The following is a 17,095-nucleotide window of genomic DNA, read 5'->3' as shown; positions in this document are numbered from 1 at the left end:
TAGGAGTTGTCTTCATACAAGATATCGTACTGAACCAAGACCTCACTGTCAGCTAGAGGAAAAGGTTATTGCGTTTGAGAGAAAATTATATGTTCTCTGAAACAATATACAGTTGTGGTGATTTCCTTGAGACATGCAAAAATGACTAGGTATTCATTTTGACTGAGGTCACTGTATAACTTCATTTTTAAAAACAAGAGTAAAAACCAGACAAACACATCCGTGTGACCACAGTGTTTTCCTTTAATTTTAGCTCACTGCAGATTTTCTTAACAAAGTTAGTCTGTATGAAAGAGTGCTAAAATAAGCAAAGCCTCCTCTTCTGATCTTATAATATTGGAAGAGTCTTTTATAATCGTTAAATATTTTTCTATTTCAGTGTAAATCTTAAAATTAAGCTAACCCAGACAGTGGATAGAGTCTGAATCGTGCCTTTATTTGCTACTGAAGGAAATTATTTTTAGACAGCGAAATATTGATTTTGATGAAACATCTACTTCTCTTTATGCGAAAAAAAAATTTGGCTTCCCCCATATAGCATCAGTATTACTTCAAAATAACAAAAATAGAATTGGATGAATGAAGTAAAACATCCCTTAACCAAGTCTGTAAAATATTTATGGCCTCTTTTTTTCACTGAAACTTTATGTGTGTTTTTATCCAGTGTATGGTCAATGTTTCTTTGATATTCTTTTACAAAGAACATGTATATTTTTAAAGTTGTGGTATTTGTTTTTTTTTTTCATAAAACTTGAGGCAAGTCAAGAATAGAACATTCTCTTCTGTATAAAACATTCTTTATCAAAATGAAAATAGCTTAAAATCTAATATAATGTCCCAAAGGGCCCCATATTTGACTCCATGCAACACATGCTTATATATTGAGTGCCTATTCTGCATTCTTCTGATTCTATATTTTTGCCCTAATCAACCCATTTTATTCTGACCACGTCTGAATTCATATTTCTGGTTCCAGCCCTTCTCTCCTCAGCCCTGCATACGTACACACATACTGGCCACTTGCCTCATATTCGTCATTGACTTGTGGGCACATCAAGTATGCTAACACAACAGCAGCAGAGATAGTATTTGAGCTATCTTGGGTGTGACTGTGTTGAGGGTTGGACTGTAATGACAGACAAGGCATATATAAGACTGGAAGGAAGTTATTTCAGAGGTGAAGTATCTGCCCATATTCGACGGAGGATGATCTCTGCCACCCTTTGTAGTTCTGGCAAGTCTGTGTACTGTGTTGGCATTTGCAGTAAACTACACATAACAGAATTTACCATGTTAGTTTCTTTGGTGTATCAGTGCAGTGTTAAGTATATTCATTTTGTTGTGCAACATCACCACCATCTATCTCCAAAAGATCTTCACCAGCTGAAACTGTACCCACTAAACCGTAAGTCCCCATTTTGCCCCTTGCTCACGGTCTTTGGCAACTACTATTCTGTCTTCTGTCTCTGGAAACTGGACTACTCTAGATACGTCATAGAAATGGGATCCTATACTATTTGTCCTTTTGTGGCTGGTTTATTATACCTGATGGATTACATGGCCAGTATTATGATTAACTATTGGATTAACAGGTCAGCTCACTTAATTCAGTATATAAGTATTCCTAAATCAGGCATAAAAGTTATAAACTGTTGCTTACTGGATTATATGCATTATAAATAATCCCCTATCAAGTATCTATAATGATTTTAATGTTTTCTTCTATAAGCAAATTCCCACTTCCCCAAGTAGCATTTCAATCCCCTTTGGTGAAATGTCTGCTTTGGTGGCAAATAAATATGGTTCAAAAGCCTCAAGGGTTAAGAGCTGATACTTCAGATACCAGCAAGATACCAGGGCCTAACTTCTTCCCAGTACAACTCTAGAGCAGTTATTCTTTTGATGTTCCAAATTTGGGAATAATTTCCTAATCCCTGAATGGCCACCCATGTTGACACAGGACTTTAAAGTTAGTCCTATAAACCATTGTTCAAATTTATGGACCCTTTTGTAAGTAGAGAAATAACATTTTTATTTTTGCTTTAGGGACTTGCTGTGATTAAATGTGTTATGGTTATGGTTTATAGTTGCTTTGTTCCTTTGGAATTGGGAACCATTGTGTAGATAACCATCTTTCCTTTTGCAGTTATTTACAAGGCAAACCAAACACACTTGCTTGTTTTCTCCATGCTGGAGTTTCTCGGTGTGGAAACCATCATCCCTCCACATTGTAGGATAATATTGTCTAAGTTTTGCAATTTGTTTTTTTTTTTTTTCTGTGATTGCTCTTTACACTGAGCCAATGGAAACATGCTGGGCCCAGGAACCAGTTGGAAGAATCTCTTGTAAGCTTCCGTGAGCATAGACACAGCCTGCTAGTTTGCCACCAGGGCCCACTCAAGGCCATGCTTCAGGCTGTGGCTGCCAAATGATCTTCTGAGCATCCAGTTCAATGGTCATCATCCACTGAGGCTTATGTCTAGGTGTGGCAGTCAAAAGGAGGCAACCAGAGAAGCTGCGGGGTAGCTACGTTTCCCTGCCTGTCTAAAAGGAGTCCTCCTTCCGCCTGGAGTCCGCATGCTGAGAAGCAGCATTGTTTTCAGACCTGAAGTTGCTGAAACATTACTTCCAGTACCTTGGCAGTGTGCATCTACTGCTTTAGGGAGTCACTTTTGAAGGTTTCTGTGAATATCTTTCAGGGACAGTGAGTTGGTAACTTTCTGTTTTGAATTAGTATAAACGAAGAACACACAGTTTTTAACTTGGAAAACAGGTGCTTTCATTCATGCAATATTACAAAAAGAAACATGTTTTACAAGAGTCTTTTAAATGTCAGGTGCTTGGAACACCTGAACTCATATGGTAGAGCATAGTACTTGGTAGACACAAACTGACGTCAAAAGAAAATTTTCAATCTGTTTTAGCAGACAGAGATACTGAGCGATCTTCTTTCTGCTCGTTCACTCTTCAAAAGCTTGCCACAGTGGGGCTGAGCCAAGCCAAAGCCAAGAACATGGAATTCACCCCAGGGGTCCATATGAGTGGCAGAAGCCCAATCATGTGTGCTGTTACATACTGACCCCTGGGATGTGTATCCTTTACCAGCTAGAATCCAAAGCAGAACTGGGGCTCCAGGCTCTCTGATAAATAGGATATTGGCATTCCCAATTAGTGTCTTAACTTGTGGGCCAAATGCTCATCCTAAGAGAAAAAATTTTCTACCCTTGACACAAAGATACATCAGATTCACAGTTCTCACATTCTAGTAGTGGATTTCTATATATAAATACAGATTACATGACTCACTCCCAGACCTCCTCTTTCCTCCCCACTCTTGTGGGAGTTTATTTCCTCTCTCTCATATTGTATATACTGCTCCTAACAAAGATACTCTAGTCCTTTGTTCCTGGATTCGAGCTGGTTTGCTGTGGCCTGACAGAATGAATGTCAATATCAGTGGATGGGCTGTTTGAGGTGCGAAAGCACTGTTTCTCTTACACAGCTTACATGGTGACAGAATTAACAAAGGAGAATCCTTTTGTCTTCATTTAACTGAGCCCTCTCCCTACTTAGTCCCCAACCTCAGCCCACATCCCACCCCCCCATACTACCCTGGGAGCTCACCCTTGACTTTTCACCCCTCCTCCGCCATTCCCTTAGCACTCATCATTCTGTCATTGAAATTCCTTCTGGGCTTTGATAAAGTCCCAACCCCATGGAGATGCTTGGAAATTTTAATTGAACTCCTTAGTACTTCCCAGAAATTTCAGAGTTTGAGAATTGAGAATCTTCATCCCACAGCTTGGGCTGTCAAGGTGAGAAATGTATTCCTGGCATCCCAAGGTGAAGCACAACACTGAATATAGTTTTCTCCCAGAAAAAAATAAATGTCAAGGCATAACTAGTGATTGCTCTGTAGCGCTTTATGCTATGCTAGGAATACGACTCGGTTGAATTGTCTTTTGCAGGGATTACTGCGGTAACCTAGCTGATGTTTTTCATGGGAAAGTGCTTACTTTAGAAATTCCCAATGTCTTAAAGATGGACTTTTGGAACCTTTTTAAAAAATTTTTATTTTGAATTTTATGGTATGATCCTATAGAGTCTGGGATTCCCCACCTGCACAAATTCCCACTCCCGACTGATTTTCCGTCAGAAAATATAATTATAAAATTATATAATTCCGTCAGTCTGTTATTTAAATGTGCCCGGACACATGCTAAGTATTCTGATTTGAACCTTACACAATGCATGCATTGTTCAAAACACCACATAGCACCCCATAAGTGCGTACAGTTTTTTGTGTTAATTTAAATAAATTTCAGGGAGCAGGTGTGATGGCTCAATTGAATAAGTCTCTGTCTGCATGTGCTGACATCTCATATGGGTGCTGGTTTGTGTCCTGCTGCGCCACTTCCCATTCAGCTCCCTGCTTATGATCTGGAAAGCAATTGAGGATGGCTCAAGTCCTTGGGAGCCTGCACCCACATTTTGTACCCAGAAAAAGGTTCTGGCGCTGGTTTTTGATTGGCCCAGCTACAGTCATTGTGGCTATTTGGGGAGTGAATGAGTGGATGAAAGATCCGTCTCTTCTTCTCTCTGTAAATCTGTCTTTCCAAGGAAAAGAGAGTTAATCCTAAAAAATAAATAATATATAAAAACTTCTAAAATCACATGATAAGCATGCAAAGTTTTTAAAAGTATTTATCTCCTCATTCTTTAATGTAACTGTCTTTCAGTGTAATCATTCACAACAAATCTAAAGGTAAAGTTTACTTTTTCTAAATTTTATAAAATTCACCATTTTCAGTTCAACAATAACAAAGAATATTTAGGCTTGATTGGACATGTTAAAGGGTAAACAGGTTTGGAGATGGGAGCAATGGCTATTCATTTTGTAAAGTTCTGTGGAAAAAATATATTCCAGGTACCATGCAGGAAGTTTTAAACTTGTATCTTAGTGGCAGTGCATTGGTATACGAGGGTTAGCATTTTTTCTAGTATGTTACTTTAGCTTGGGTTTGTAATTATTTTCATGTTTCATGGCTTTACAGGGTTCAAAATTATGGATAATAATGGAATACCTCGGTGGTGGTTCAGCACTCGATCTCGTAAGTATTTTTAAATAATTGCATACACACAAATACACTTTATAAAAATTGAAGTAAATGGTGCTTTTGGTCAGGTTAAGTTGTTGCTTTAGCTATGTTTGAATGAAACTCACACAGACACAGCTGTGTTGGCAGGTATGCACATGATGTTGATGGCACAGGAGGACGTGAGAAATGCAGAAAGCTTAATAAAATCTTCCAAATTAAAAATGTATTCATGGCTGTCCATTTTGAGTTTTACTACTTCCAAGATTATTCCAGAAAATAGTATCTTAGATTTTTCAGATATATGTAATTGATGCAACTGTCACTAAAAGTGACAGTCCACTGCTATGGATTGGATGTTGCCCTCCCCCACCGCACACACGCTTTATATGTTGATTCCTAATCCCCAAGGGATCATAACAAGAGGTGGGGCCGTGGGCACAGTGGAGGATGGTTAGGTCATGAGGATAGAACTCTCATGAAGTGTCCTTTATACAAGGGGCCCCAAAGAGCTCTCTAAGTCAATTTCTAACATGTGAGGGTACAGTGAGAAGTTTATATGGAAAACAGGGAGAGTTGAAGAAGTGTGCTATCACTAGACACTGATCTTGAACTTCCTGGCCTCCAGAACTGTGAGAAATTACAGTTTGCTCTGAGCCACCATGTATCTGTAGTATTCTGGTACAGCAGCCAGAACTAAACCTGTGTGCTTCTACAGTTCTGAACAAGTAGGCTTATAGATCAAGTTCTTCCCAAGAGTTCCTTATGGCCCCTCTGTAGGTTATTTGGAAATATGTTGGCAAATTTCGTTATTACAATGACTTGAAAGTGCTACAGCCACTTGAGTGGACAAGGGTCAGAATGCTCAAATTCTGCAGTGCCTAGAAATCATCCCTCGGGAAAATGTGTCCATACATCAGGTGCTTTAGGGAAATGCTGCTTTCACCCCCACTCCCCCGTATTATGGTAATCCTGTCAGCATCGGTTCCCTGCCCTCACCTTGTCCTCCACTTTAAAATCTGAAATACCATATCATATTTTTAACTTAATAGGAATTACAAGAGACAATGACCACTGGACTGACCTATGGGCATCTGAGTTTATATGGCTGGCTGCACTCCTCAGTAAATCTGGGAGTGTGAACAAAGTGCCTAAACTGCCAACACTTAGATGTCTTATAAAACATTTGTTTCTAGGTTGTCTTCCGTTTTTGGTATTTTGTGACTAACTTTTTTTTTTTCACAATTCTGCCTGTGTGTTATTTCTAGGGGGAACAAACATTTTGATGATCATTAAATCACATTTGCATTCTTATTTCTAAGAGGAGATGAGTTTTCCTAGCTTAAAATGACTGAATACATTTTTAAAGATTTAGTTTATTTTTTGTTGGAAAGTCAGATATGCAGAGAGGAAGAGAGACAGAGAAGATCTTCTGTCCATTGATTCCCCAAGCAGCCACAATGGCTGGAGTTGTGCCGATCCTAAGCCAGGAGCCTGGAGCATCTTCTGGGTCTCCCAGACGAGTGCAGTGTTCCAAGGCGGGCCTCCCATGCGGGTGCAGGGTCCTAATGCTTTTTGCCATCCTTGACTGCCTTCCCAGGCCACAAGCAAAGAGCTGGATGGGAAGCTGGGCGGCCAGGATTAGAACTGGCACCCATATGGAGTGCTGCCACTTGCAAGGCAAGGACTTTAGCCACTAGGCTACCATGTCAGGCCCTGAATACATTTTCAATGCTTTAACCCTAATGGGCTCAACATTTCAAACAGCAGCAGGAACAGAAATGAGCATAGGGGGTTTTCTTTTCCTTTAGGCCGAGGGATACTTACACCATTCTAATAAAATGGCAAAGAAATCTGATGGAGAACTGCAGCTCACCTCCAGGAATTTGTCTCTGTAATCCATTGCTGAGCGTGACAGTCCTTCCTTGTGCCTAACTTTTGCATCCTAAAACTTGAGTTCATTTTTTCACTCTCTCTGCCCAGAAGTGAGAGAATACCACTGGCTTCTGGCTATGTAGTAATCCTTTGGGCATATGGAGTCAGGCTTCCAGCTCCTCTTGAAGTTGTCTTTTTAGAGCCTGGTTACCCAGTGCCATGTCCATTAGCCCCACAAGAAGCCTCTCAGTTGCTTTGCAGTTCTTTCTTCTGCTTTGTAAATATTGTCAGTCATTTCTAGATTTATCCGTTACCCTAGCTGGTCCCCGATGTGTTCACCATGTCTCCATCCTGGTTTTTTGGGGGGTGTTGGCAGGGCTCATCCACTCTTAATCAGGTTCAGTGACAGCAGCATTAAGCCTTTAAAATGGGCCAACCCCAACTAGCAACCCTAATCCAACTCCACTAGTAACAGTGCGGTCACTTTTTTGAAATATCTAAGCAAAATAATTGTGAGGTCTTAATCTCATCCTGTCATTGTGATATCTGTCTTATAAAACAAATGTCAATAAAGGAAAAGTCAGTGAATTTAAAATGGTCGCAGCACCTAGTCCTAGTTTTGCACCAATTAGCCGATTAAAATTTGGCAAGACCTTCGCCCTTCTAATACCCTTATTTCCTCAAATCTTAAAGAATTTAAAGTCTGGCATTGTGGTGCAGTGTGTTAAAGCCACTGCCTGTTGTGTAAGCATCTCTTAGAAGAGTATTGGTTTGAGTCCTGGCTGCTCCACTTGTGATCCAGCTCCCTGCTGATGCACCTTGGACAGTAGTGGAAGATGGCCCCAGTACTTGGATTTCTACTGCTCATCTGTACGAGAGCTCCTGGCTTCTGCCTTTGGCCTGTCTCAGACTTAGCTGTTACGGTCATTTGGTAGGTCAACCAGCAGGTGGAAGATCTCTTTGTCTTTTTGCCTGCCTCTCTCTTGGGCACTCTAATTACTAATTACTCTTAGTAATTAATAATTACTAAGTCATACTAGTAATTAATAATTACTAAGTCATATATACACATATGTATGACTTAGTAATTATTAATTTTGCACGTCCAATGATATGGATGTAATCATAAAGTTTCTCTGCTGTGTAGATCGTGCTATTCTCCATGTTTAATCCTGCACTAACAAATGCTGTTACATGATAGAGCTAACAAGACTTGGATGTAGAGGGCTGCTCTGCTACCTGGAACAAGAGAAAGTAAGAGGGAAGTTGAGCAGAGTGTATTTTCTCACTTTCATAGCAGAAGATTATGACTTGTAATTTATGTCAGCATTATGTAATGCGATCCTTGAGAGTCTCTCACATTCTTGAAAAACAGCTGGACAGACTTGGAGCATATTGTACATTATTTCATTGAATTTATTATACCCCACTTCTTTCCAAAAAGAAATGTAGCCACTTGCAACAAAAACAGCAGGCAAATAATTTAAAACATGAGCACCAAGAGAAAAAGTTGGAGCTAATACGTGCACCCTAAGAGAACATGTCACATGACGTGGCACATTAGACACTGGCTGGAAGTCAGGGCAGCTGGAGGAAAATCCACAAGTCTAGAAATGTGAGGTCACTGAAAGAGTAAATGGCCCTGTCTTGCATCTCCTCACTTGAAAGTAGAAGCAGGTTTCACAAGACCAGACTACTACGCTAGGGAGGAGGGGTTATCCATGAGACCTGATGGCCAGGGCTTAGGTCCCTAGTAAGAAACTCAGCTTGCACTCTAAGGAGAGTAGACCAAGACCCTGGTAGCATCTGTTCTGAAGTTATGTTGACGATTTTAAAGAGAATCTGTTCTATCTACTTTACTTTGCTTCTCTTTCCAACTGCCACTTCTCTCCTTTTGTAATTACTAATAACACATTAAAGGAAACATTTTAGCTAAACACCTGGGACCATATTCTATATGATAAAAGAAGAGAAAAATCTGCCCACACCACCCATCCACATTTGCCTGTCACTGAGTCTTCTCATTGTCTCCCAGCAACTGGTTAATTGGGATTTTGCTTTCACTGGAATTTAAACTGGACTTCAAAGTAGCAGATTAGTCAGTGGACCTTTAGGATTTCTTTGTGAACCTTTTAAATAAGTATGCTTAATCTTCTGAGTTAGGTAATATGCTATTTTATGCTTGCCATCTAAGTGCTAGCTTGGACTCCATGGACCTTGCCCAGCTTCTTAAGTAAACAGGGTATGCCTCAGCTGGCCCTGCCAATGCTTTATGATCAGGTGAACATAATTGGCACTTTTACTGGTGTGATGTTTGTCCCTTAGTTATTCACTACTACCTGAGAATTTCTTTCCCAACCACCAACGAAATAATATGCCATTTTCACCTTTTAGAATGGCTTCAATCAGTGCTGTATAAATAGAAACTTTCGAGGTAGAAGTTGATAGATTCAGAAGTAAATAGATAATGTTGTCTGGGAAGGGGAACCTATTGCATTACAGAAATCCCTGGGGTATACTATATACCCAGACCACAGTTAATATTAGATGGTGAGACAGAAATATGAATGCTGTCTTAAGCTGCTAAATTTCAATGTGAAAAGTGCCCTTTTTTGAGCATAAATCTGGCATTCATGAAAGATGTATTACACAAGGTGCCAAAGAACTGGGAGTCCCTCCCAGGGAGCGGCCAAGTGGGCAGTGTTGGATTTTCACCACCTCTTCCCTCGTTCCAGCAAACAGAGCTCAGCCTCAGCTCTGACTTCAGATTCCCACGCTTTCCTGTAATAATATTGCACAGTCGAGTGTTTGTGCTTTATGAGGTACCAGAATTTTGAAATAACCCTTTATTTTAAGGAGAAATTTTCAGATATTCCATTACGAGTTCTCCTGAAACCGAATCATTGCTTGCCTTGTGTTCCAGTTGGATCTGTTGGCTTTAGTTCAGAGAAGGGGGAAAGAGAGGTAAATGTGGTATGTTTAATTGAAAAAAAAAAATCCCTCCATGACTTGAAAAAAGGTTTTCTATAATAATAGTCTGAAGATTTTAATTATCATATTCCTGTCTAAGTTTAAATTTTCATTCTCAGAAAAGTTCTATTCCTTAAATGTTATTGAAACGTGCACGACCGACCTATGAGTCACATAGCTGGTTATTGGAATTCTTAGGAACAGTCTCATCTAAAAATCAGTTGGGTGTCAAAGTCTAATATCTAATGCTTTGAAATAGAAATGCCAGAACTTCAGACTCTGATAGTTTTTGTCTCATCATTGGGGAAAAAAAAGTGATACCTGGTTCTGTTGTCATTTATGCATATTCAGGCGTGAATGTTTCAGATAAATATTCAGGAAAAACAGAGTTTGAAGCTCATGTGGAAGTAGAAGTGCTGGTATTATCTTTCAAGATTAAATGTAATCTTTTCAAAACCCCTTCACTTTTTTGGACTTAAGTCTATTGCCATCTTCCCCATATTTTTTAAAAGCTTGCCTCATTTCTTTAAATATTGGTTTCATATATTTCCTAAGTGATGCTCTTATTGCAAAGATACCCATTTCAGATTTGATTTTTCCAAGCTTTTTGACATGTGTGAGTGTGTGTGTTTTTCCCCTGAAGCTGCGAGCTGGTCCGTTTGATGAGTTCCAGATCGCTACGATGCTAAAGGAAATTCTGAAGGGTCTGGACTATCTGCACTCAGAAAAGAAAATTCACCGAGACATCAAAGGTATACACAAGGCTAACACAAACCTGGGGAAAAGGACACATATCCTGACAAGGCTGAATTTTCTTTCTTTTCCTTTTTGTCCCCACCCCCATCCCCTAGCTGCCAACGTCTTGCTCTCAGAACAAGGAGATGTTAAACTTGCTGACTTTGGAGTGGCTGGCCAGCTGACAGATACACAAATTAAAAGAAATACTTTTGTGGGAACTCCATTTTGGATGGCTCCTGAAGTTATTCAACAGTCAGCTTATGACTCAAAAGTAAAGTGTTACCTGTACAAATTGGTTCTGTTAATGCATTTTATGTAGGACACCAACCTAGTTGATGCAGCACCTCAGTTGTTCTTTCCTCTTACGTATTTCTTAAACTTTGGCTATGTCATTCTGCAGCTCTATCATGAAATCCCTTGGCGAGTGTACTGTTTGAATCATATTCATATCACTGGCTTTCCATCCCACTCATAATAACATTCAATCTTTACAGTGACATACAAGGCTTTACAAGACTTGGATATTGTCTGCCTTTCCAGCATCTTCTCTTCTAGAAGCCTATATGCTTCAGCTACAGTGGCCTCCTTGCTCATTAAACATAGCAATTAGACACTTACCTCACAGCCACGACACTTCCTTTTCTTCTGTAACACCTACCCTTCCAGTGGGGTCTCTGCTTTACTATTACCTACACAGATATACCTTCTTTAGATATCTTCTGCAAGGCTCTCTAACTGTTGATCCCATCATTCATGATTTGCTTATGCTGCTTTCTTCACAAAACTTAGCACTATCTGACTCTCTCTCCCTAAAATGCAAGGCCCATGGGAAAAGAGATTTTTGTCTGGCCCATTCATTTGAATCCTTCATGCCCAAAATGGCATCTGGCACAAAATATGGAATTTCAGTTTTGAATAAATAGATTGTATTAATAAAACATATTTACATCAGATTTTTTGAGAGATTTTGATATTGTATGACCATCAAATTCCATTGGCTATTTTGTGGCAGTTTATTAGGATGGGATTTCAAGAAACTCTGTGTGTGTGTGTGTGTGTGTGTGTGTACATACATATATATATATTTTTTTTTTGAATTTCTCTTACCTTAGGCTGACATATGGTCTTTGGGAATTACTGCTATTGAACTAGCCAAGGGAGAGCCACCTAACTCTGATATGCATCCAATGAGAGTCCTGTTTCTTATTCCAAAAAACAACCCTCCAACCCTTGTTGGAGATTTTACTAAGTCCTTTAAGGAGTTCATTGATGCTTGCCTGAACAAAGATCCATCATTCGTGAGTATATAAGGCTGTTACTTCCATTTGTTTTCTATTACAAAAACCACTTACAGAAAAGATGGCTTTTGTTAACAGTGGGGAATAAAGTACATGTGAAAATTGTCAAAGATCCATCTAGAAATCTGGTTCTTGCCTCTGTATAAATTCTGTTCCATGCTTAATAGGACCTTTAGTTTCTTTTTTTCTAGTATTCTGCATCTTTTTCTTGGTCGCTAGCTTTCTCTTTATTCTAATGATTCTTTCTTGTTTCAAGGGGAGGGCAATTTGGGAAACAAAGTTTTTTTTTTCATATTATGTCATTACTAAAGTATGTGTAAATATATACAATGCTGCTTAGTCACCAGTATTTTCATTTTTCATGAAAAATATATTTTTGTTTGGTGTTTACAAACAGCAATAATAAGTTGAGTATTTTGATCTATTGAATTCCATTCATATACTTAACAAATTTAATTATAGTTTGTTTACTGTTGTTAAAAACTGTCTTGAGTTTTAGAGTTAGAAATAGACAATATCTGTGTAAGCCTGATATGACTTCTTTTAAGTTAATAACAAGCATTTCTGATATTAGTAAATTGCTAGTTTAAATAAAGACCCCATTGCCTGGCGTCTTCATTTAAAATGCATTAGACATTCATTGATGATGGAAAAATGGGATTGCATGATCAACACAGATAAAAAGAATAGCCTTGCTGGTTTACATTATTTTTTCTGAAACAAGTGCATTTATATTTTATTTTAAAGCATTATTTTTGCATGTTTTTAATTTTTCCTTGGCTTTTAAGAGAGCCCTGCACAGTGGTTTGGTTACCTCCTGTCTGCTAGGCTTTATATAAATTGTGGAACCAAAGTAGTGAATCTTTTTTTTTAAAAGACATTTCCTTATATATATATATATATATATATATATTTAAGATTTTACTTTTATTTTTATTTGAAAGTCAGACACACTGACAAGAGGAGAGACTGAGAGGAAGAGCCTCCATCTGCCAGTTCACTCCCCAAGTGACTACAATGGCCAGTGTTGAGCTGATCTGAAGCCAGGAGCCAGGAGCTTCCCCCCAGGTCTCCCATGTGGGTACAGGGTCCCAAGGCTTTAGGTCATCCTCGACTGCTTTCTCAGGCACAAGCAGGGAGATGGGAAGTGGGGAAACCGGGACACGAACCAGCACCCATATGTGATCCCAGCTTATGCAACTCGAGGACCCTAGCTGCTAGGCTACTGCACCAGGCTGAGTAGTGAATCTTTTTTTAATTTTTTTTTAATTTTTATGTTTTTTTCCCCTGGGATACATTTTTGTAGATATCAGAATTTATCCATGCTATTTTTTAAAGATTTTTTTAAATTAGAAAATCACATTTACAGAAAAGGAGAGACAGAAAGATGTTCCCTCCACTAGTTCACTTCCTAAGTAGTTGCAATGGCTAGAACTGAGCTTATCCAAAGCCAGGAGCCAGGAACAACTTCTGGGTTTCCCCCACATGTATAAGATCCCAAGGGCTTGGACCATCTTGCACTGCCTTCCTATGCCACAAGCAGGGGACTGAATGAGAAGCAGAACTGGTATCCATATGGGATGCTAGCACTTGCAGGTGGATGCTTAACCCGTTGAGCCATGGAATCACTAGTTTGGAATCACTAGTTCCAAAGTGGTGAATCTAATTTGAATGCCTTGAGCAACTTCAAGCACAAAATTAGCAGGAGAGGCATTGTAGTGCAGCTGGTTAAGCTGCCACTCGGGATACTTGCATTCCATATTGGGAGTGCCAGTACGAGTCCCCACTACTTTGTCTTCCGCTTAGCTTTCTGCTTGTGCATGCTGAGAGACAGAAGATGATGGCCCAGGTGTCTGAGGCTTTGCCATCCACGTGGGAGTCCCAGGTAGAGCTTCCAGCTCCTGGCCTGCAGCCTGGCCCAGCCTTGGCTATTGGCAGCGTTTGGGGAGTGAACCAGTGGATGAAAGGTATTGCTCCCCAAACCCTCCTCTCTCTCTCTCTCTCTCTCTCTCTCTCTGCTTTTCAGGCAGAAAAAGATAAATAAATTTAAAATACTAAAGAATTTGTAATTATTTTAGAATTAGACAAATTACAAATAGAATTGGACACTTAACATGTCTCTGCTATCTTGTAAGCTAATAATTAGGTGTTTTTTTTTTTTTAGAAATATGAAGCAACAGGAAATAACCCTCTGTCTTAAATATTTTCCCATAGCGTCCTACAGCTAAAGAGCTTCTGAAACACAAATTCATTGTTAAAAATTCAAAGAAGACTTCTTATTTGACCGAACTGATTGATCGCTTCAAGAGATGGAAGGCAGAAGGCCATAGTGATGAGGAATCTGATTCCGAGGGCTCTGACTCGTATGTACAATTTTTAAAGAATGTTTATGTCGGTAGCCCATCTCAGCATTTGCGTATTTTAGCTCTAGTGTAATGTGCTTGCTCCAGCATAACATATACCTTGTGTTCTGTGGTTTTTACCTTAGCAGCTATGAAAGTGTTTTTCAGTCACAGGATGTGGAATCTGTTGAATTTGGAAACGTGTTTTTCTCGCCAGTGAATAGGTTCTAGTTTTGAATGGTCTCAGTCTAACCCCTAGTGGATGCTTGAGTATATTACAAATTTGAAACATGATCTGACAAAAGACGATATGTTAGGTTTGCCCAGACTAATAAAGAGCTGTGTCTCCCCTCCCCTCCCCCCCCATGCCTTTGATTGTAATCTACAAATCCCTCCAGAGAACTGACTTCTAGGCCTTTCCCATCTCTGGGCTGCATAGCCAGTGTCATCAGACTGGTACACACAAAGATTCATTTATGTAAGTTTTTTTTTTTAATAGCATCATTTATGTGAACAATTCAGCCTCAAGTTGAGTTTAGTTAACCTATTATTCTCCCCCCCCCGCCCCCGGAACTGGTAAAAAGGCAAGCACTGAATTGTTGTGAGTGTATACTCACATTCCTCCATTTAGGAGGTTTTACCCAACATTTGAACATAGGGGGAAATATGAGAAGCATCTGTGCCTTGTTCTCATGTCTGTTAGCCTTACTGCCCATGAGAGTTACCGATGGAACCTTCAAGAAAATTACAAACCACACTGCTGGAGAACCGGATTGAGTGGGGGAGCAATGGGAAACAGATAGTTTTGGACACAGCTGCATGTGGCACTCTAATGTACTTTTAGAATTGAGAACTACCACTAGTCTAAGTAGGATATAGTGTCTCCCCGAAGCTGACATATATTGGGACGATGATCTGTGCAGTGTGCCTGCATTCATTTGGTACTTTTAATGTGCTTAACTATTTTGAAATTTAAGGAGTTATCTGTGGCCATCTCTTTAGGGAATCCACCAGCAGGGAAAATAATACTCATCCCGAATGGAGCTTTACCACTGTGCGCAAGAAGCCCGACCCGAAGAAACTGCAGAACGGGGCAGTACGTATGTGGGGATGATCACCTCCCCCTCATAGGCGTTTCCCGACTATAGATACAATTATAATGGCCAAAAGGTTGAATACTTGTGAATGACTCCTTCACTGGGTGCACAGTATGCCTCATTTGCCATTTGTTTGCAGCTCATTAAGAAGAGGTAATAGAAGTCATTAAGGTGACCACTTGTGTGTTTTAAACGCATTTTACTTAAGAGAGATACGTTAGCCTGGGGCATTGGTGATTTCTGTTGTAGTCCTGAAAGTTGGAGGTCTTCTGGATAATGCGTCAAAAGATAATGGAGACTTGTGTTCCATCAGGGCTTTGGGGTGAGATTCAAATTAGTTCACAATCGCTATGGGAGAGCTAAGACAATATGAATTGGTATTTTAATTTCATGTATGTAACCCATATGATTCATTCAAAGGAGCAAGATCTGGTGCAAACCCTGAGCTGTCTGTCTATGATAATCACCCCTGCATTTGCTGAAGTAAGTGCAAGTTCTGTCGTGTTCAGTGCCTGTGTTAAGTGGTATAGTAGTGAAATGCTGTAACCATCCATTTTTTCTCAGCTTAAACAGCAGGATGAGAATAATGCCAGCCGAAATCAGGCCATTGAAGAACTTGAGAAAAGCATTGCTGTGGCTGAAGCTGCCTGTCCTGGAATCACAGATAAAATGGTGAAGAAACTAATCGAAAAGTTTCAAAAGTAAGCTTGAAATGCAACTTTAAAAATGACCTCCACATGCTTGTGAGATGTTCATTTGGGAAGCCACATAACTTTGATCCAACCATTTCAGTTATTCCTAACAAATATGACGGTTTCATAGTTACGTATGTAAAGAGTATGTTTTTTTTTTCCATTGCCCATCCAAGCCTTAGTTTTTGGAATTATCCTCTTTAGGCATGATCAAGTAGTTTTCCACGGAATAAAATGGCCTTTTCCTCTTTTTTTCTCTCTCTGCTAATAGCAGTAGACAAAAGGTCTCTTAAGCATGGTCTTATTTGGGCTCTTGTAAAACGTCGTTCGGGAATGTTTTCATTCTTGCCACTACCCTTGGCCTTTGCGGGAACACCATTATTCACACAGTTGCCAGTGCTAACATTCCTAAGTTTGACCCCCATATGAAAAGTTAAATAACAGATTTTAGGTAGTGAAACTCACTCCAGATGATATAGGGTCCTTGTGTTTGACTTCACTTTCTGTTCTACCTCTTGAACTATAAATTTGATTTTGTTCACATTCGAAAAAGTTCTTAGATCTAAAAGACTTTGGTATGTGCGCACACACATACACTTCTGAAGTCAAGCAAGCTGTTGTAACTCCATTTTATCTCTTCTCAGTACATCTTTTATGGTTCTTTGTGCAGACTAGGCATCCCTCTCTCCAAAATCCAAAACGCTCCCAAATCCCAAACTTGTGGAATGCCAACACAACACTTACATAGTTTCAGATTCTAAAGCATTTCAGACTTCAGAATTTTTTTTTTTTTTTGTATTGGGGATGCTCAGATTGTGAAATATATGCAAATATTTAAAGATCCACAGAGTTGTAAAACCTGAAACACTTGTGTTCCAAACATTTTGAATCCAGGATACTAAACCTGTTTATGATATCATTGGAATCAGGATGAAACAAATTATATAGTCTGTAAAGTCACACACTTTCAAAGACATTCTTTTCTGA

The 17,095-nt window shown here is 39.4% G+C and overlaps 1 protein-coding gene across 2 annotated transcripts in view; it reads left to right on the top strand.

Moving 5' to 3' along the window:
• The window catches only part of STK26 (serine/threonine kinase 26), a 55,498-nt gene that overhangs the window by 36,379 nt on the left and 2,024 nt on the right, over window positions 1–17,095 (top strand). Inside the window, exons 4-12 of one of the 2 annotated variants that reach the window (XM_040999952.1) lie at window positions 5,055–5,111; window positions 10,585–10,693; window positions 10,793–10,950; window positions 11,792–11,977; window positions 14,192–14,340; window positions 15,322–15,415; window positions 15,776–15,793; window positions 15,837–15,899; window positions 15,981–16,117. In XM_040999952.1, the coding sequence (XP_040855886.1) occupies window positions 5,055–5,111; window positions 10,585–10,693; window positions 10,793–10,950; window positions 11,792–11,977; window positions 14,192–14,340; window positions 15,322–15,415; window positions 15,776–15,793; window positions 15,837–15,899; window positions 15,981–16,117 (971 nt within the window). The remainder of the gene's footprint in view (window positions 1–5,054; window positions 5,112–10,584; window positions 10,694–10,792; window positions 10,951–11,791; window positions 11,978–14,191; window positions 14,341–15,321; window positions 15,416–15,775; window positions 15,794–15,836; window positions 15,900–15,980; window positions 16,118–17,095) is intronic. The other variant, XM_040999951.1, reaches the window with a different exon arrangement.

The sequence above is a fragment of the Ochotona curzoniae genome, unplaced genomic scaffold (genome assembly GCF_017591425.1).
Source record: "Ochotona curzoniae isolate NIBS_2020 unplaced genomic scaffold, NIBS_Ocur_1.0 scaffold_1852, whole genome shotgun sequence".
NCBI classification, from domain to species: domain Eukaryota; kingdom Metazoa; phylum Chordata; class Mammalia; order Lagomorpha; family Ochotonidae; genus Ochotona; species Ochotona curzoniae.
Note: the sequence above shows the minus strand (reverse complement) of the source record. Positions and strands in the feature narration are given on the sequence as shown.